This window comes from Pieris brassicae, chromosome 7 (assembly GCF_905147105.1).
Source record: "Pieris brassicae chromosome 7, ilPieBrab1.1, whole genome shotgun sequence".
Taxonomy (NCBI): domain Eukaryota; kingdom Metazoa; phylum Arthropoda; class Insecta; order Lepidoptera; family Pieridae; genus Pieris; species Pieris brassicae.
The window spans coordinates 5,728,856-5,749,632 of NC_059671.1; the positions used below are offsets into that span (position 1 = coordinate 5,728,856).

Genomic DNA, 20,777 nt, shown 5'->3' on the forward strand with positions numbered 1-20,777 from the left:
GTGATTTATTTTTATTGAACTGACAAATATCACAATTTATTAAACCAAATTTGAATTGTATATTATCTAAATTAATAAAACTCTTACCCGAGTCCACTTCTGAACCAGTTGCGATTGGTGAACTTAAACACTGCGGTTGGCATTTCGTGAGCCGATTATTGAAATGATTCGAAATGTATGGAATACCTAAAAAAATATTTGTTACAGGCAAAGCATATTGTACATCGACTTAGTCTGTGGAGAAAGAGAACCGTCGCACGATTTCAATACTACATTTTGTGTCATGTTGACAACACTGTCGCTGTCAAAGTATTATATTTCGACAGTTTTAATACATAATTCTTGTAGGGATTATTCAGTCACATAATGAATGGATTTTATGATTCGAAAAGTTGCTTCTTTTTGTAAAAATAAATTTAATTTTTCTACCAACAAATGGCATTCCTTGTTCACGTTTCATGACGAGGTTTTTCATTTACCAAATTGTTGTTTGCCAAATTCGATTAAAATAGATAGACTATATTAGTTTAATCTAACACAGCATATTGTAACTTTTTTTATTTTATAAGAGAGAGGAAAAGAAACACATCCCACAGAACTCTTGTGGATAAATGAAATGACATATACAAATACAAGTTGGATTTGTGCAGATAACTACCACACCCGTTTTCTTTCACAGTAGTCTCATAGTACTGCATTAAATAAGTTGTCTGTTATATATACAGATACCCTCTAAGTATATTCTCAGAGATGGTAAATTAAAGTAGTGAGCAGAACCATACATTATATTTTTTTAATAATGCCACCTACCAGATTCACTTACTTCTTCAATAGCCTCATTTGATAAGTCCGTAATCTGCATATTATCACTGATTATTTCATCTGAAATAAGTAAGCCGGAATTATAGAATTATTTTTACTTAAAAATAATTCAACAGAATATTATGTTTGCCATTGAAGTTAAAATGTATTATTACTTAATCTATAACTGATAAAACCCGCTACACTTTTTCCTTCTGTATTCATTTAACAATCAAAAATATTCAGCGCCCTTTAAACAAAATGTCATTTAAAATTTGAAACTATTACTGAACTGTTGTACTATTAAAAAACAAAGATAACTTTTTCTTATTGACCTGATATAAAATGTCTGAGGTCGGAGACAAATATTGTATTAATATAATGTAAAAAAAAAACAGTGACTAGAGGCCCACAACACAAAAACGTTATAATTAAGAATATGTTTATACAACAGAGGTTAAGAACAATTAAGTTAAGAGTTGTTTAAATAAGTAGACTGTCAAGAAATAAATTTATATTAAATAATGTTAAATATCCATATTTAAAGTTTTTAACATTTCATATATTTAAAAGACCTTACATTCAACAGCAACCGTTTCAGGGCAATAATTATCATCTTTCAATTGACAGTAGTTGTGATCCACATTACCATCATTTTCTGTAAAAATATAATTTTAAAGTAAAAAAATGTTTAAAAACCTCTTGGACTGTAAAATGACCATTCTCTTGTGAGAATGTAGTTTGTATGTAATGACAGTAGAAAATCAGAAATGTTACTAATTATCATGACAAACTGTCACAGATTTGAACCAGCACTGTGTACCTATTGGCTTTCAAATAACAGTTTAGGTGAAATACATTGTGAGAAAAAAAGCATCCTGCAAAAATCTATGGTGTGTGTGTCGGGCATGTAACTCTGATTACCTACTTGCCTTTTAGAAAATAAATTAAGGAGTTTCATATAGTCTGTATACCTGAAATTTGTAATAATTTTAGCTTTTCTTCTTGTGGAATTTCCAGACGAGAAAAAACACAAGGAATACCTTGGAAAACAGTTTCAAAACTTACAGAATCTAAAAAGTTACTTAATTAATTTAAGTTTAAAAAATCTATGAATTTTATGCATCTGTGATGTTCTTACTTCCAACTATGTTGATAACCAAAAAAATATGGGAAAAAGGATGGACATAAAAAGATGATTGATTAGTTAGGTTGTAAGCCTAAAATGTTATACTATAACACAATGTTGTTTGGAAGTACAAAAAAATATATATATTTTTCTAGGGTTATCAACTTCCATCATCGTGCTACATTAGCTCAATATTCTTATATAATATAAGTTACTATATATTTATATTATATTGGATTCTAAAGTTCTATATTTGCATTGTAAATTGAATTTTAGAAACACCATACGTAAATGAACAACAAAAATAAAACCCTGTCTAATAAACCCATTTTAAACATCTAACTTTTTATTTTATATATATATTCTGAGTAATCTTATTAAGGGCATGTGAGCTAGTCTAAATTTTATACATACATATTGTAAGAGTTAATATTAATAAATATTATAGCTATCTTAGTAATATTAATACTACTTACCAGACATATCTAGTGTGGGTATAGCTATATTATTAATTCCATTATAACTGCAAAAATATTTCTCTTCAAAGTGATAACGACAAACTCTACAATATTTCTGAATGTAGAAATTATCCAAGTGAAGAATATCCCCGCCAATTGCATAGACCCAAGATCTAAATCTTTGTAGATCACAAGTGGGGCTTGGAAAGCTATATAGGATTTTATGTGAATCTGAAAAATTTATTGATATGATGATGGTAATTTTTATTTCTGCCTCACATGTGACCAAATTCGCGTACTTCAGTAAGTGCAAAGAATATTTATACCACTAAGCACCCATAAAAATGCATGTAATAGTAGATCCATACTCTTCCATAGTAATAAAAATTCAAAACACGACAAGGCTGCTAGTTTTATTTACTTACTTCCACTCTCATAACAACCAGGGAAACAACATCGATCACTGAGCGACATGTTTTCGCCTTCAGAAATAGAAAAACCTTAAATAATCGTTCCTGTCTTATTTCCTTTTTTAACTTTTGTTTAAAAATAATCTTTGGTTTTTTTATTCACACAATATGCACGTAAAAACAAACGCGCAAAAATATAGTCAGTAGACACAGTCGCACTAGATTTTTTTATTTATTTACATGACAGCTGAGTTAGTTTTTTTTAATGGCGTGTTAACGAGACTTTTAAGCCAAGCTGAGTTAGTATACTCCAGACTCCAGACTCTCGCGTGGCGTATGCAAAAACAACAATGTAAATCTATGCCTTGTATCTAAACCATAGAGTACACTATATATAGAGTAAGGACAGTACGTGTCGACATATATAGTTTTTGACTTTCTCCTTACTACTATTATGGCATTTTGACAGCCCCCAGTGCTGCCAGGGGCTTACAACAAAATCACGTTTCGACAGGCGGGACCCCCTAGAGCCTGGTCAAGCGAGTCGTGACACACGCCTTTGTAGGCAAGTTTAAAAGTATTAAGGGTAAAGATGAAAACGTGACGGGGAAAGATTGAATTTTTTTTTCTAAAAAATCTTACCCCTTCGGGGAAAGTTTGAAAAGACGTTCTCAAACTTTTGCTATCTTAGTTTTAAGCCATTCACGAATCCCGATATTGCACGTAACGATTTCCAGTATAGTTACGAAGCATTGTTACTGAATATACACACAATATACCTTCAACAATAATTAATACAATATTTTTAGTTATTATTAATAACCATTGCCATTGTCGGATACCTTTTTTCTTTATTGCAATACTAAAATTTTATTTTAAGTAAAAATTTAGATATATAAGAGATTAAGAGATGGTTAAGATGTAACTCAAATTATCAAGCCGCCCATGATGAGTAGTTTATGACGATTGCGAAGTGGCTCATCGAAAATGAAATTCCCTTTGGTGACTTTTACAAAAGCTTTTGTGTCGTGTCAAAGAAAACTCCCCTGTACGAAGTTAAGAAGAACTGCTAAAACTATGTCATTGCGATCTGTGATCAATGCTATACAATTGATTTGAAGCTTGGCATAAAGGAAAGTGGCCACCACTGCAAAGTGAGGATGACTCACTGGCCCATACTGCAAAAGGCCGATCTTCTAGGCTGTTTCTTTGCGTCGAACTTCACTTTGGATGATTAAGGGAAGGAGCCACCGCCAGTATTGCGGTGTGATACTACGATGCCTGAAGTTATATTCCGGTAAGTCAAGCGTGCCTAATGGCATTCTCCCAATTGTGCTCCTGAGATGGATCTGGTCCTAACGCGCCTTTCAGCCTATGGGCTCCCCGAGAAGTTATGAAACTGGATTTCCAGCTTTCTCCCTGATCAGAGCATCAAGGTCGTCATCGACGGAGCATGCTCCGACGTCAAACCCGTTAATCCGACAAGGCTGTGTCCTATCCCTGACCCTGTTTATTATATATATCAATTATATGTTGCAACTTAGCAACATTCATTGCAATGCTGTGCTGTGCTAGTGCTGTCGTCCGCACTGAGGATACTTTTTACAATAGCCGGACAAGTATTTCTCGGGCTGTTGTCAATGAGTACCAGAACAAAATAGTGGGCGTTGATATCGAATGACGTTTACTTTCGCCGTCATTTGGAAGCTTGGTATGCTCAGCAAAGCGCGACGGTACTTCATTCCGGGCCTCTATTACAACCCTATAAAGTGCAAATTCTGCCCCACATGGAATACTGTTCTCACCTCTGGAATGGAGCTCCTCAGTACCAGCTTCTCCCACTTGACTGTATTCAACGAAGAGCGATTCAAATCGTCGATGACCAATTACTTTCCATGTGGCTTGATCCCTTGGCGTTGCCTAGAGATGTGCTATCTTCTACCGCATTTACCATGGAGAGTGTTCAGAGGAGTTGATCGGTCTAATACCTGCAGCTGTGTTTCATCATCGGACGTCGAGGCAGAATACGAAATTACATCCATATCACCTCGACCTCCATTCCTTCGTTGTGGAACGAATTGAGCGTTTTTAAAGGCAGTTTTTGGCGCGTACCACCGCCATGTGGAACCAGCTGCCCAGTATTTCCGAACCAATTCGAGTTAGGGTCCTTTAAGAAAAGATAATACCAATTTTTTAAAAGCCGGCAATGCACATGCGAGTCTTCTGGCAATATGAGTGTCCATGGGCGGCGGTATCACTTAACATCAGGTGAGCCTCCAGCCAGTTTGCCTCCTATTAGATAAAAAAAACAAAGTTTAGTCTCCCTCATTGAATTTTGGTGAGGTGTGAATGTTATTAATCAAATTGGCCTTATTATAATATATTCTATATAGATTATAGTCTGTCTTGTAAGTTCCTTACTAAATCTGTGCTATACTCTTTGTTTACACTTTTCAGCTAGCACTTTAGTTTTTGTTTTAAAGGTTTTTATTTAAAATGCACTTAGCACATATAAAATAAAATATAGATCTCGTAACTGGTTACACGTATAACCATTGCGTTGGTAAAGAGTTTATGTAATAGGTAGGATATAAATAATTCTTAATAGATTTAGTAACTATGGCTCAAAGAGAGCGTCGCTCTAATGCTGGGAATCGTATGTCAAAACTATTAGATGAAGAAGAAGAAGATGATTTCTATAAGACAACTTATGGGGGTTTTGAAGAAGCAGCTGAAGACCGAGACTATGTGTATGTATCTGTTTAATGTGCTTTTTATGTATAAGTTATTGAACATATTTAAAATTAACCACAGCAGCTATATTTATTAACGTAATAATATCCTCATTCAGGGAGGAACGAGAAGTAGATGATGTGGTTGATTCAGATTTTGATATTGATGAGAATGATGAAGCTACTTCAGATCAAGAAATAGAATCAAAAGAAAAGAAAAAAAGTAGTGGAAAGGTTTATAAAGTGAGTAAGAGCTACATCAATGAACTAACAATATAATTTTCCAATGTCCTTGCGCTGTACATGTCTTGCTCTTATTTCATAGTATCCACACTAATATTTGTTATATTTTGCATTAAATGCTAAAATAAAAAAAAATAACTATTTTATAACATTCCCAATTATTTATTTATCTTTACAATATATTGTATACGCAAAGGCTTATTAGCTATCATTAAAAAAAACAATTCAAAAGATATTGAGAAAATATAATAAGGTTTATATATAAATTAGCTATCTATACTTTCATAATATATAGATGAACTCAAATCAATTGGCTATTTTAAAAAAATATTTCATCTAATGATTAACTAAGTATCTAAAATAAGCTAGATAAGCTATTTGTATTTCAAATCACCACTAGTACCATAAACAAAAGAGGATGGATTACAATAAATACTAAATCTTTTTTGTTCAGTGTAGCATGAAAATCTTATTAAATTGTAAATCTATATATATTATTGTTCTAGTATTAAGTATGGTTTTATAGAAGAATTAAAAACAATATTGTAACCTTTGTTTGGAAGGGCAATGGGTGTCCTTAATATCTGAATAAAAATACTATAAAATAATATTACAGATAACATAATGTATTGTTGTTATTACTTATTGAAGTAAATAATCATTTATAAACATTAATATCTTGGCATCATATATTTCAGGATCCTAATAAAGTTAAAAAGGGTGTAGAAAAGAAGAAACTTTTGCCTAAAAAGCCCAAAGAGCCAAGAGAACCAAAGTCTAAGGATACAAACGAACTGGATCAGAGCCTGAACACATCCTTAGGTAAATATTCTTAATGAATTGTGTGAAGGTAAATTATATGCTTATTTTTAACATAGTAATATTATAGGACTGTTATTTTGTTAAATACTCACCTTAATAATATTCCGTTATCACTGTATTGCATATTGTATTCTTACAACATTTTAAGAAATAGCATTTATGTGTCATGATGATGTGAATCTATGAATAATAATTATATTGATTATTTTTACAATATAGAAGATATTTTTTTGTATTTCTTTAATAAACATGATCAAAGGCAGAGATGAGGATTTCGGTTATGTTTGTTGGTTAAATTTTTTTTTTTTTTAAAGAATTTTGTAAATTTGTAAAGCTACTGACTTAAAAGTATCAATTCAACATTTGTGTTAAACATAGATCTGATGCCCCCTTTGACCCTTGGACATGTATTTGTACCATATAGTAACCAATTTCAGAAAGAAAATCAATTAGACAAAGTACAGCAGTGAAATCTCTAGAGACACAACAAAGAATTAAAATAAGATCAGAATTAAAGAAAAAGAAACCAAAAAAAGCAGAAGAGAGAGTTTTGACACAAGAAGAATTATTGGAAGAAGCACTTATTACAGAGAAGGAGAATCTTAAGAGTTTAGGTAAGAGTAAAATTTTTCTTATGGGCAACTTATATAACTTAAAATTATATATTTTGTAAATTTAATAGCTGTATAGACAAGTAATCATACTATGATTCCTTAAATGAAAAAGGGGTGTTATTTCTTACTTATTTAAAAGATTTAGCAGTTTAGTATTAGATAATCAAATTCCGAACAATATCTGTATATTACTTTTATCATTTATATTATTGGATACATAACTCAGGTTAAATATGCTGTCACCAATCAAGGTGTAAACTACTTTGTAAGATATAATTTACTTTTAATATTCCAGAACGGTATGAACAAAGTGAGTTGGAAAGAAAAAAAGTTAGGCCTGTGAAGAAAAGTATATCAGGTCCAGTTATCAAGTAAGTGTAAGCATGTGATGTAGGAACAGATGGCTTTTATTGTGTAAAAAGAGGACCAGACCAAAACCTGATGTAGCACACAATTTTCCCTGACATAGAACCTTAAGTAAATTCCTCAAGCATAGGACTGACATCTCACATTAACTCCAAGGCACTGTCCAATTCTTAACTTAGAGATAGAATTTTCTTTTTAAATTCACCATTGCATTTTCATTTTGATTTTCTGTGAAATAAAAGAAGAAACAAAAACTTATACATATATATTTTACATACAACATCTAATGAAACTATTTTCAGATATCACTCATTTGCAGTACCATTGCCAAAAGAAGATGGAATAGACAAAGAAACACCTATGGAGTTAAATCTAAGTGACCTTATCAAGAATGAAGAGGGTATGTATATAAAAGATATTGGTTACATTGTCCGTAGCAGAATGTTTGGTTTTTTTTAAAGGACTATTTGAGTCTGTGAATATTTACAAATTTCAGAATTAAAGTTTTCAGAGAAATGTTTAAGTTAACACTCGTGTTTGCAGCCTAAACAACACTGTCACATACAAACAAGCCAAACACTAACTTCCTTCTATGTCATGTTCTAGGCTTGCGATTCCTAGGAGTTAGGTAGTAATTTTTTCTTTATTTATTCAAGCTTACCACATCATACTTAATCTACTGCATATTTTATATAATCTTTCATCTAAAATGTATGACAATTGAAGTAAACATAAGTGTTTCAAAAAATAAATTAACATATAATAGAAAAGAAAAGAGAGTAACATATAATAGAAAAAACAAATCATCAGCAAAACAGCGAATTAGGTTCGAGATAGGCACCTAACAATGCTTTCTCTATAACCGAATTTCCTACGAAATTTCCAATTTTCCTTTGATATTTTGAGGACTAACCAAATTTTCATAAATGATAATGAATTTTATATCTAAGTTTTTATTTATTCAAGTGTTACCATAATATACAAAATCATACATATAATTAAACAATAAAAGCAGGTTACATAAGTAAAGAGGCAAGGGGCGGCTTTATCGCTAATAAAATACAAGAGGTGAATAATTAACTAACAAAATAAACTCAAAATAAAATGTAACTATAACTAAAATCTTACTGTTTTCTAAGTTAAATTTATTAATGTGTTTTTTATATGTCTATTTATATTAAATTTCAGCAATTCTAAATCAAGATGTCGACATGGGGCCGAAGATTGAAAGCGAAGAAAGTGAAACAAAAGAACAACCCAAAGAGACAATTGAAGTTGTTGGTCCAGATGAAGAAATCACTTTAAATGACGAAAAGAAGTATGTACCAACCCAAAGACATATTTATAAGCCACAGTTACTATACACAAATACCTAATAGTATACCTACCTAGTTGTATAAACTATTTAATGTTACGCGTGTTAATGTATAAAAGGCGGTAAAAACACTAAATGCTAGAACCTTCTTGGTAATGCTGAAAGTTGAGCGCACCCAACGTGCCATTCTTAAGATATCCTATAGGAAACCTTTTCCCTAACTAACTCAAGTTCAAAATTGTACAATGAAACAAAACTTTTAACTGTGAGACAGTTATACTTAATAGCAATATGCAGACTGTTTTGGAAACAAACACCTGCCGCACCTCTTTTTTTCTCTCACTTCTCTAAAAACAAAATTATCACTAACATTTCAAAAATTACATATATACATTTACTAAAAATCTCAAATAATATCTTGTTATCCTGACCTATGGAAAATATTCTTATTGTGCAAAAATAGTTTAAATATAAATGTGTACTTTAAATAAAAATATGTAGAAGACATTAAGTAAAATACTGTTTACGTGTCAAAAGGAAGAGACTGACTGCCCACAACACGGTATCCTAGTGTGGGGGCCAGTGCACATTTTATTTATCTAAATATCCTATATATTAAATATAAGAAAGATTTCTTTTCTTATATTATGGCAATAGTTTTGACTTTATGCCAGTTTCAAGTAAAAGATTTCTTTCTGTCTTTTACTAGATACAATCAATTTTTTTTTCAAAATATGGGAATTAGGTTTGAAAATTCGTTCGAAAATTCAAATATTACAACGCGTATTAAATTTCAGAACGTTTTTATTTTCGAAATTCAAATATTACAACGCGTATTAAATTTCAGAACGGTTTTACGTTCGAAATTCAAATATTACAACGCGTATTAAATTTCAGAATGATTTAAAGTTCCTCATTCAAATACAGTCGTGGTCAACTAATTAGGGACATGCAAGATAGTGAAGAACAATAACCGGTTATGTACATACAAATATAAAACCCTATTGATTTCTCAGTAACTATTATTTGCATAATTTGGTCCGATTATTATGCTTTAAATGGCTGTAAATAAAAGAATAAAGAAATAGAAAAAAGTATTTAATATCAAAGGTTGAATATGTATTCAATTTTAAGGTATAAATCTGTAGCTGGATATTTAATTAAGGACAGTAAACTATAATGAAAAATAGAGTTAAACAAAACTAATAATCTGCAGTATTATAATATCTTTAACAGCTCCATTTTATTACGGGTAAAATCAGTACCCAGTTGCAAAACCATTGTTAGTAATTACCGCTTGACACCGATGTGGCATAGACATTATCAGTTTCTGCCATGTTTTGACAGGAATATTTGCCCATGCCTCACAAAAAGCTTCATTAAGTTCATCTAAAGTTGTGGTACGATATGTGGCTACTTTTTTCTTGATTTCGTGCCAAAGGTGCTCGATTGGGAAGGTCCGGGCTATTTGCTGGCCAATCTAGCACCGATACTGACTGACTGGTAAGAAACGACTTGACTGAACGGGCGGTATGTTTCGGGTCGTTATCATGCTGAAACGCATTCCCGCTTTTACTGGACGCCGTACGTATTGCCTTCCATCTGAAGAAATCAAATTAACCTTGGTCTCGTCAGAGAATAATACATGTTGCCATTGGGCGTAGGTCCAATGTCCATATTTACGTGCAAACGGCAAACGAGCATTTCTATGTTCTTTCTTCAACAACGGTACCTTGCGAGCCACTCTTCCGAATAACCCTGCTTCTACCAGACGTCGTCGAACGGTCCTCGCTGAGACACCAGCTCTTTCGTCTGTCCCAAACACTTCGTGTTTAATTAAAATAGAGCCTAGAAACGGATCGTTCTTAGCTAACCTGGTTATCATTCTATCTTCTTGCGGAGGTGTTTTTCTCGATCTTTTTGTTCTGGGCACATTTAAATCTGTGTTATTGCGTCTGACATGTTGCACTGCATTGTATACCATAGTTTTTGAATAATTTAAATGTTCTGCTATCCTTCGGTATGGCCAACCATGCTCGACAACAAACTTCATGATAATTTTTCGTAGTGTTGGATCGCAACTTTTATTTTTACCCATTTTTCTTAAAAATATTTTTCAAAACTTAAAATAAATATCGGGATTGCCGCCAAAACCACCACGAAACAATAAGAGAAGAAGTAAAAAAGTATTGAGATTCAAATTTTGAAAATAGAACGCAATATCTCAGTGTCCCTAATTAAATGGCCAGCCAGCATTATTTGAACAAATAGCACTACGATAATCTATCAGCTATACTGTAAAGAGGTTTAATGTTTAAGAAGTTGTTATTGTTTGTATAATCGGGCACATAAATGACTAATTATACTTACATGTAAGAGATATGGAATATGGTTTAGACTTGTTGGAAAATAAAAAAATAAATTCACAATTCGCTTTAACCAAAGAGTATCCCTAATTAGTTGACCACGACTGTATATGGGATAAATGTATTGCAGAACAGAAAACAAACCGAAGCCAAAGAACAACGTGACCTACTACGAGCGAACTCTGCTTTCATTCGAAAATGATATAAAGAATGTTGCGTTCAACAAATGTTTCCCGCAGAGCAAACCACGGCGGAAGAGAGAGATGCTCTGTGCTGTCACCAAGTATGTATTTGCTTTTAAGGAATTGTATTTATGATTGATTATCGCCTTTTTGACTTCCAATAGATGCAAAATCAATTTATAGTTTTAATTTAAATAACTATTTAGGTAACTTGACCAATTAGTGTTCAATCAATTTTCCAATGGTATTATTTAAATATTATTTTTGATGTACGCAAGTACTACAGATTTCATTCTAATAGATAGACTATATAGAAAAACTCCCAACATCTCAAAAACGATAAAAGGCCGGCAACGCAATTGCGAGCCTTGTGGCAGTGTGTCTGGACTTAACATCAGACTAGCCGCTTGTCCGTTTGACTCCTGATCCACAAAAAAGTAAAAATAGTTATTAATTAAATTTACTTAAATTCTCAGGCGTCCAGCTCGCTACATAGATCCCATAACAAAGCTGCCGTACAGAAGCGTGGACGCGTTCCGCATAATCCGGGAAGCGTATTACCAACAGCTGGAAGCGAGGGGCGATCGCTCTCATCCCTTAATGGCTGACTGGCTTCAGTGGAGACGGGCGGATACAGCATCAACTTATGTACAAATTCATATTAAATAATTTTTTGCGAGATTATGAATCTTTAAACGTATACCAGTGGCTCTGTTTCTTTCAATGAAGTTAACAATTGCCGAAATTCAACCCCAACCTGGGGTTTTTACAATTGGACGATGACAACATGTGTTTTCTAATGCTAAACATAGATGGCGTAATTTGTAATTTTGAAGTCGTTTTAGGTAAGGGAGCTTTCAAGTATTACGTCACGCAATTTTTGGAGATTTACCCCCCACCCATGAAACGCACCGTAAAACGTTTCGTGACCAACCCAAGTGACTCTTTACGCCTATACCTTACCATTAGGTGGTGTAAAGTACTGGAAAGTGGAAAATAATATTGTCAATAAAGCGTAATTTCAATTCCCTCTCCACATCGTAACGTTTTACAAGAGGACCCCCCCCCCCAAAATCAGTTACGTAATACTTGAATTACTAAGAATATCACTTTGTAAATGAGCACGCTTAATCTACTTAGCCAATATGTACTAACGGAACGAGCGTCTTTTTAGGAATTTGTTACAATTGTTTCATTAAAAACAGTCGTTATGCCCGAACTCCGATGAATTTTTTACTAAAATATGCTTTTAATTTTAGGGACGTCGCTTAGCTGAATAGTCAAAATCCTAGGTCACAATTTATACCCTTAAATGTTTTTAATTCCTTATAAAACTCAGAAATTCCGGCTATGCGTAGAACTATTGGCACCATTGTTTAATGACACCTAGTATATTGACGACTGCTTTTTTTTGATGTCATTTTTTTTTACATATTTGCGTCTAATTATAATGAGGCTTATTATAAACTTCATTAATGTTTTCTTTATTGAGAGTAACGCTGAGGATATCGATATTTTAAACTGCTATTGTTATCTTTAGGCCGCTGACAAATAGCATTATTCTGGGTGGAAAGTAATTTTTTTTAAAATTTTTAATAAAAATTCAGGCTTAATAAAATAATACATGTGATTATTCAAATATAAAAAAAAAACATTTATCGTTGGTACATAAATTTTACTGTGTTGAGTATTATTTGTACATTGTGTGTGTAAAGTCTATATAACGACTGACTGAGCAATTTATGGCGTTATAGAAAAACAGTCTACACGCGCAAGCAATTTGTTCAAAAAGTTCGTATGCATGATGTCGACAATCGAGTTTATTGCGGGCTAGGATAGTAAAGCGACAAAAGTACGTACACAGCTGCGCAGTTTTTACTAATTTTACCAGCTTAAAAAGTATATCAGAGTATTGTCTTTTGTTAAAATACCTTTACACATTAAGAAAAACACTTTTTGAACGGATTAAAGCTATGTATTATTATTAAAACTTATAATTATTTACATAATTTTAATTTTTTTACCGAGGTTTCGCGTGCTTTTCAGAGTGCGTGGTCACGGTGAAATTTAGAATTATGTAAATAATTATAAGTTTTAATAATAAAACATAGCTTTAATCCGTTCAAAAAGTATTTTTCTTAAGTATATCAGAATTTAATTGTTGTCGTTATTGAGAATGGGTGTAATGCTAGTTAGTGTATCATTGTATGGAAGACAAGTTAAACCAGCCAAAGCCAATTGATTTCGACGTTAAATCAAGGGGCGTTACATGGAATCTACACTATATTTAATACTAAACTCTAAAATAAATATTATTATATTTCTTTTAGAGTTTAATAGAATTAATGTTCCCTAGTTTTTAGAAGCTGTCTTTAGGCATCCGAAATAGTACATACATTTTAATTTTATGTGCGGTTCCAACCGCGTTGGGAAAACCTACAAATTGTCAATTCTACTTTGACAGTTCACAATCATCAATTGACATTGAATTAGTTAATAGTAGACTCGAGTGTGATATGTAAATAACTAGTACTTGTGTTTGTCTATGGTTCACGCGAGTACTTCAAAATGCGATTGTTCCATTAATTGCTGACAATCACGAAGAATCACTTTTCTTAACAGATCACGGATTTATTGACTAGTTACCGGCAAGATCGAATAATTTGTGCAAAAATTGTTTTTCACTAAACAAACTTGACTACGTGACTTATCACTATCAATTATTAATTTTAATTACAACCTATATAACACAACTACAGAATAAATAAATTAAGCAATCATAGATTAAATTTGGAACGCGATTAAACAATTATACTTCATATTATTTTTAGAAAATTGCTTCCACCCTTATTTATTTATCTGTGAAGTTTGAATTCATGACTAGTTTTGTTTATCGAAATTTATCATGTTGTATATAAATTATTTTCAGTTTTATTTATTGAAAGTACTTTATATGGGGTTAAATATATTTTATTGTGAAATGTGTTTGAGCACACAGAGTACTATGTACTGGATACGGAAAAAATAATCAAATATTTTTTGTGCATTAAAACCTCATTTAACAGCAATTAAACACTTTTTGATAGAACGGAAACAAATTTAAAAATAAATTAAAATTTGTGGTGTTGACTTTAGAAAAGTTGTGTTATAGTGAAATAAAAATTAACAGTTCTAATCAATAAAACCTTTTATTTAATTACAAATTTATGAATAAATAACTACATGCATTCTTACCGATAATAATAAGATTCAAAGGCTGTACAAATTGTACAAATGTCTTAATGTATAAAAATAACAAAATTGAAAATAATATTGCAACACAAAAATATAACTTAGCTAAGTTCACCGCCAATTTCCTATATAACAAAATTATGCACTTAGACAAGTACGAAACACATTTGTCCATTATAGTGAATAGAAATTCATTCGAAACAAAACGACTCGTTATAAAATTAATCAATCTAATAAATATACAGGAACTGGCGACGTTAAATTAGAATAAGGTACAAATAAATACTGTTATGTAAAATGTTTAGCTTCACTAATATTCGATAGTTATTTTGAGAAATATTATAAATCAAGGCAACTGGCATCTACAGTTCTGGGATACATTTATGACACAATATTAATTATAGATCCTCAGTGAATGAAGGATTGAGTCTAATGTCTGGCACACTATTTCGTCTGGGTCGAGACTTAAGTTCATTATAAGATATTAGGCCAGATGCACTTGCGTCAAATCTGGGCTGAAAATTAGATGGATCGGTTGTGGGTAAATAAGGATATTCGCTTAGGTACGTCTGCGCATTCTTCACCTGGTTTTGCTGAGAAAAAGTCCATGGCGATACGGCCATGTCGTATGAGTTAAGTTTGGTGTCTGATAAATTCTCCATAGATTTAAAAGCCTCTAAAACAGCCTTTTTATGAGGGATACCACGCAAACTACCCTGCCGGCTCAGCCTTCCTTCCATAACATCTTCGAATAAATCTTCAACATTAAATTTTTCTGATATTTTAATTAATTTCTTATCGTCTTTCTCATCACCTTTTGCTTGCATTTCATTCCATATTTTTGCGATTTCAGATGACGGCATGGATTTAGATTTAGTTTTTCTACTTTTTCTTTTCGGTTTTTCATCAATGTCTTCTAGAGATTCAATTGAATGGTTATTTAATACTATCTTACATTCACTTAATTTTCTATCTTTTTTTACATCCCTTAATTCCTCTAATGACTGAAAATACTGTTTGGCCATTTTAAAACGACTTTTATAGTCAACTTGAGATATTTCATCGGGCTTATTGTCTTTATGCGGTTCTATATCTGGTTTTTTTTCAACAATCTCCAACTCGATGTCTGATAAGCTCAGATATTTTTTATCGGTTTCTGGTGCTGACTCTGTTTCACTTAGGACAGAACTGCATCGTGTATCCACAATATTTTCGGTCTCTAAGGTATCTGGTTTTAATTGTGAGTAGCTTTTAATGAAATGCTTTGAAGCTGATGGATTTTGGTAAGATTTACATGGAGTTCCTGTAAAGGGCAACAACAAAGTTAGTTACATATTATTATTTTTTTTCCATAATTTGATTAAAAGAAATAGTATATTTTACCTGGACTTGAACTCGAGTTGTACAAAGATGTACGACTTGTGAATGGTTTTGCATTAGTTTTTGTTAATGTCGACTGTGTTGATTTTGACACGTCTTCATATAAAGTTATAAAGTTTTTAACATTAATTTTCGGTAAGTCTTCAACGGATTTGTGTTTGTCAAAATTATCGCTTCCATCACTACTACAAGTTTTGCTGAATAAATCCATTTCAGACTTACTGAATGTTTTTAACTTTCGGCATTTCACATGACTGCGTTCATTTGTTTCAACAATATCTTTGTTTTGAATGTCATGGGGTATTGTTGAAAGATTTTCCTTGGCAACGTCGTTACCTTCTTTGTCTGCTGTGACAGTTTCAGTAATATCTGACTGACATTTTTTTTCCATTTCATTATTATTTTCAACATCCGCAGTGACGATTTTGTTGTCTATATCTGTCAAAGACAGTTCTATTGTGAATGATGTGTCAATTTCGCCATCTTTGAAAACTCTGCATGGTTTATCACTATCACATAGCCGTTGGTTACTTGTTTCAAAAATACCTTCACTATTATCTTTTATATCGTTTATTTTTACGGATTTTATATTACATAATTTCGGCGTTGGTCTTTTCCTTTTCCAAGGTATGTCTTCCGTATGAGAAATATTATGAAACATTGAAATTCGACTAGACACTAAGCCAGTTTCGTGATTAAAGTTGCTACTTTCAGGCTTAGGCGTATGTTCGATAGAGGGTTTTCCTAAAAAGCTGTCGATTTTATTTAATATGTGTTTTCTTGAAGTACCAAAAAATCTTTTTGGGCATGTTTCAAATGCTTTAAATACTTCTTCTGGTAGTTCATGTTTCGTGGGAGTTAGTGAGTTTTCAGGTTCAGTTTCATTATCTTTAATATCTGTTTCAATCTTGGGGAATGTATTTGGGCTTTCTGTATCTTGGACTATTTCAACTGAATTATTCGCACTTTTCAAAGATGTTCGGCTCATATCTTGAAGCTTTTCTTTACATTCATCTTCAAGTTTTTCATCCCAAAATGACTTCCATTTTTCTACTAACTTACCCGTATGTGATGAGCTTTCCGAATAGTTTGTAGACATATTTGAATCCTCATCTTCTCTTAAAGTTCTTGATTGTGAGGAAGAAGAGCTGGCTGAATTTAAAAAGTTTCTAATAATTTGTTTGCCTTTACGTTTGCTTAAAGAATCATTATGACGGAAATGCTTAGCCGACAAACGTTTTCTTTTCTGTTGAAGTTTGAATTCCTCCATGTTTTTCGCTTCTATTAGTCGAATCTTTTCGTCCCAATACATTTTCTTTTCTAAAACAATATTAGAGTAAACTGCGTCACCAAACTCTGTTTTATCCTTTTTAAAGCTTTCTTTCGTCTCAACATCAAGGCTACGACTTGCTGAAACTGATTCAGTATCATTTGCCTGAACCACAGAAATCGATCCTTCTAATTCCGCCGCAAGTCTTTTCACATCTGATAAATTTTCAGACGCTGAATCGACGCGGATATCATTTTTTTCTATAATAAAGTCATCTTCAAGGTTTTGTACTACACTGCCTTCATTCACTGAAGACTCGTCCGGCTTAGGGAAAATATCATCATAAATTTCATTCAGTTCAGCAAATGCTCGTGATACTGTATCAGTTTCAAATATGTTATCCTTTGTTCCGCAAGTCATGCTTTTTTCGTTTTCCTCTATGATTGGCGTAAAAACCTGACGTTTAAATTCCCATTTTAGACCCCTGAAATCATCATGAATTAAGTTTTCCTCTGATTGTTCACTTCTCCATGTGTCTCCACTTTTCACGCCACCATTGTCAACCAAATCGTTATTAACATAATTACTTTTTACAAATGTTTCTGAGATACAGCGATCATTATGATTGTAATTATTATCCGTGGAGCTTGCGCTATCGTCGATGCTAACATATGCAGAATCCCAAAGATCTTTTGGTGAGATATTTCTACTTCGCTGTAAATTACCCTGACTAAGGAAATTGTATGCATCTGATCCTAAACTATGAAACGGAGATATTACCGGAGGATCCTCTTTTTGTTCCAAACTTTCATGTGAAGACAGAAACGATACATTTTCACTGTTTTTTCTAAAATTAAAACTCTCATGGAAATTGATCTCATTGTCCTTTGTTTCTTTAATGGAATTCCCGACAATCGATGGTAATGATACAGGTGCTCCTATTATAAAATCAGTTACATGTGTATTCTCAGGTGTTGTCTCAGAGTTTTCAATTGTTATAAAGGGATTTGTATACTCATGTTCAATTATTTCAATGCGGTCGAGAATATCGTCTGTACCTATTGATATAAGATCCGTCTGAATACTTCCTTCTTCGAAGTTTGAACTAAATGTTCCCAGATGTTCTTCGGTGTCTTTATCGGTGTGATCAAAATTTATGAAAGGATTAGAGAATGAATGACATTCCTCATTTTGTGAATTATTAGCTTCATATTCACTTGTAATAAATGATCCAAATTCTTTCTCAGTGAACGTTGTATCATACATATCACTCAAAAAGGGGTTATTAGTCGACTGAACTGTATCTATAGATTGTGAGTCATCTTCAAATAGATCTTGTAGTATTTTGCAACTTTGAAGATTTTGGTTGTACAATTTGTTGGTATCGTTTTCCATATTTGTACTTTGCGAGCTAGTTATTAGCTTATCAGAATCAGTCAGGTGAGGCTTATCCATCATTAGGGAGACGGATATACTTTCAGGTATAATTATCTTTTCTCTTTCATACAAATTTGTAGGTATGTTTTTTTCAAACGTAGAATTTACAACATCAGGTACTGCACCATGAGCTTTTGTTTCTGATATAATAGGTTTTTGGTGCTGTTTGTTTTTATTTTTTTCCTGTAACGCCTGACAAACTCGGTTCATTTTCAAAACTTTATTGGCAACGGAGTAAAATTTTTCAGATGTTATTGTTGGTAGAACATTGTCTCCATTATCATTTATTTTTGTCTCGGAATCATCTGGCGTAGTTTCGATGTTATTAAGCTCCATTAAATTCCTCGCTTCGTCATCAGATATTTTTTCCAAAGCTCCATTATCTTTTAATAACATCTTTTCGGTTACAAAATCTACAATCCGAAGGACTACCTTTCTATCTGTTTTAACGTCAACAATATCTATTTCTTCACCATCCTCTAAGTTAAAACTATCTTTCTCTAAGTTATCAACAATATTCTTTGAAGCTGTAACAATAAATGGAGAACTCACTATATTTACATCTCGGCTCGTAATAGTTATTTCATATTTCCCTTCTGTTGGTACCGTATATCCAATTTTCGCGAAGTCTCTATTATTTTCGACGGTAATATTTATATCGTAATTTCTTTTGGGTATGTAATAGGTTTTTTTCATATCGTTATTTCCATAGTTTCGTAAGTAGGCTGTTCCATGTATGACGGGGAGGGCGTTTTCAGTGTAATTACTAGGCTTGGCTTGGGCACCGAGTAATGTTTGGCGAATCATCTGGGCTTTACCTAAAATTGGAGGCAATGTAGTCAGACCGTAAACTTTCATAGGACCTCTTATTTGAATCGTAATATCCCCTGGGTCGAGAGACTGCTGGGCAGTTGGATATATTTTGAAGAACATTTTGTTATTGACTTGTGCTGCTGTAAGTCCTGAACCCCTTGCGATGTAGTCCAAGCTAAACTGTGTAGGTTTAGCTACTGGAATGACTGGTTTGGTTTTATTCGTAGCTGACGGTGGCGATAGTTTTGCTATACCAAGGCGAACTTTGTCTAGGAACGTGACAAGTTTCCATTCTTCGTGTTTGCTCAATGAGTCGTTCGCATCAAGTTCTTGTCGAGTGAACATCTGAAAAATTTAAATAATGGTATCAAGAAACAAACCGATGTATCTAAGAGCATAATTCCGTTAAATTCCAAATAAACCAATTTACTGGCCTTGTAAAGGCTCACCACTAGACACCACCATGAGACAATCATGTCGTCATTTTATTTGTACTCTTACAAGAAAAAGATATTAATAAAATCAAGCCGATAGCCTAGCTTTGGAGAGAAGAAAGAATAATTAACAATTTTGTTTCCTGATTAACACATAGGACTTAGGTAAACTAACCGGTTCCACTCCAAGATAATGGTCAGCTATTGACTGCGCATGCTTTAACGAAAGACGTGTAGGTGGATGACCTGCGCAGGCGCCAGGGAGAGCAGCATCCAATGCCCCACACACTATCCACCCGTGATGCCAAACTGTGTCCAGTTCCTCTATACGAATTGGCCCGACCTCTGACAGCCATTGTATAACCTCTTTCTTTTTGTCCTCATTCGAAAATATTACTGAAATTGTTAAGTTCATATTTAAAATCTCATAATATGGAAATTAAAATGTCATTATTTACACTAATGTATCGAACCAACAGATCTTTTAAAAATATTAATTCTTAATAGTTAATCATCTTTGTAATATCAAAGAATCAATACGTTAGGTCTAAACCTACAGTCGAGATAATGACGTAATATTATCTCAGTGCTGAATAGCAACGTTATTTTCCAACTAGTCGTTTATTAATTCAATTAAGGACTTAAAGTTTATGCAAATTACCACATATTGTATGTGTATTGTATTCTTAGTGGATTTAAAACAAAAACGGCTTTTATAAAGCGTAATCACGCAGGACACCTAGGTTGGAAAAACTTTTGGTCGAATATTCTACT

General features: G+C 32.8%; 3 protein-coding genes across 7 annotated transcripts in view; 1 reads left to right on the plus strand and 2 right to left on the minus strand.

The window, feature by feature from the left end:
* Positions 1–90: 90 nt before the first annotated feature.
* Positions 91–3,141, minus strand: LOC123711930. Its single transcript, XM_045664800.1, has 5 exons — positions 2,814–3,141; positions 2,407–2,619; positions 1,382–1,459; positions 824–882; positions 91–186 (listed from the first exon to the last, which is right to left on the minus strand). The coding sequence occupies exons 1-5, from the start codon at positions 2,860–2,862 to the stop codon at positions 124–126; spliced, it is 462 nt and encodes a 153-aa protein (XP_045520756.1). The 5' UTR covers positions 2,863–3,141; the 3' UTR covers positions 91–123.
* A 2,109-nt stretch (positions 3,142–5,250) lies between these two features.
* On the plus strand, positions 5,251–12,578 carry LOC123712316 (vacuolar protein sorting-associated protein 72 homolog). The gene is made up of 9 exons (XM_045665338.1): positions 5,251–5,548; positions 5,650–5,773; positions 6,472–6,595; positions 7,033–7,209; positions 7,505–7,580; positions 7,878–7,975; positions 8,764–8,893; positions 11,387–11,539; positions 11,915–12,578. The coding sequence occupies exons 1-9, from the start codon at positions 5,418–5,420 to the stop codon at positions 12,105–12,107; spliced, it is 1,206 nt and encodes a 401-aa protein (XP_045521294.1). The 5' UTR covers positions 5,251–5,417; the 3' UTR covers positions 12,108–12,578.
* Positions 12,579–14,629: 2,051 nt separating this feature from the next.
* The window catches only part of LOC123711604, a 29,969-nt gene continuing 23,821 nt past the window's right edge, over positions 14,630–20,777 (minus strand). For all 5 annotated transcript variants that reach the window (XM_045664225.1, XM_045664221.1, XM_045664223.1 and 2 more), the window contains 3 exons: positions 20,179–20,399; positions 16,053–19,914; positions 14,630–15,972 (listed from right to left, as the gene is read on the minus strand). In XM_045664225.1, the coding sequence (XP_045520181.1) occupies positions 15,068–15,972; positions 16,053–19,914; positions 20,179–20,399 (4,988 nt within the window). In that variant the 3' untranslated portion in view covers positions 14,630–15,067. The remainder of the gene's footprint in view (positions 15,973–16,052; positions 19,915–20,178; positions 20,400–20,777) is intronic.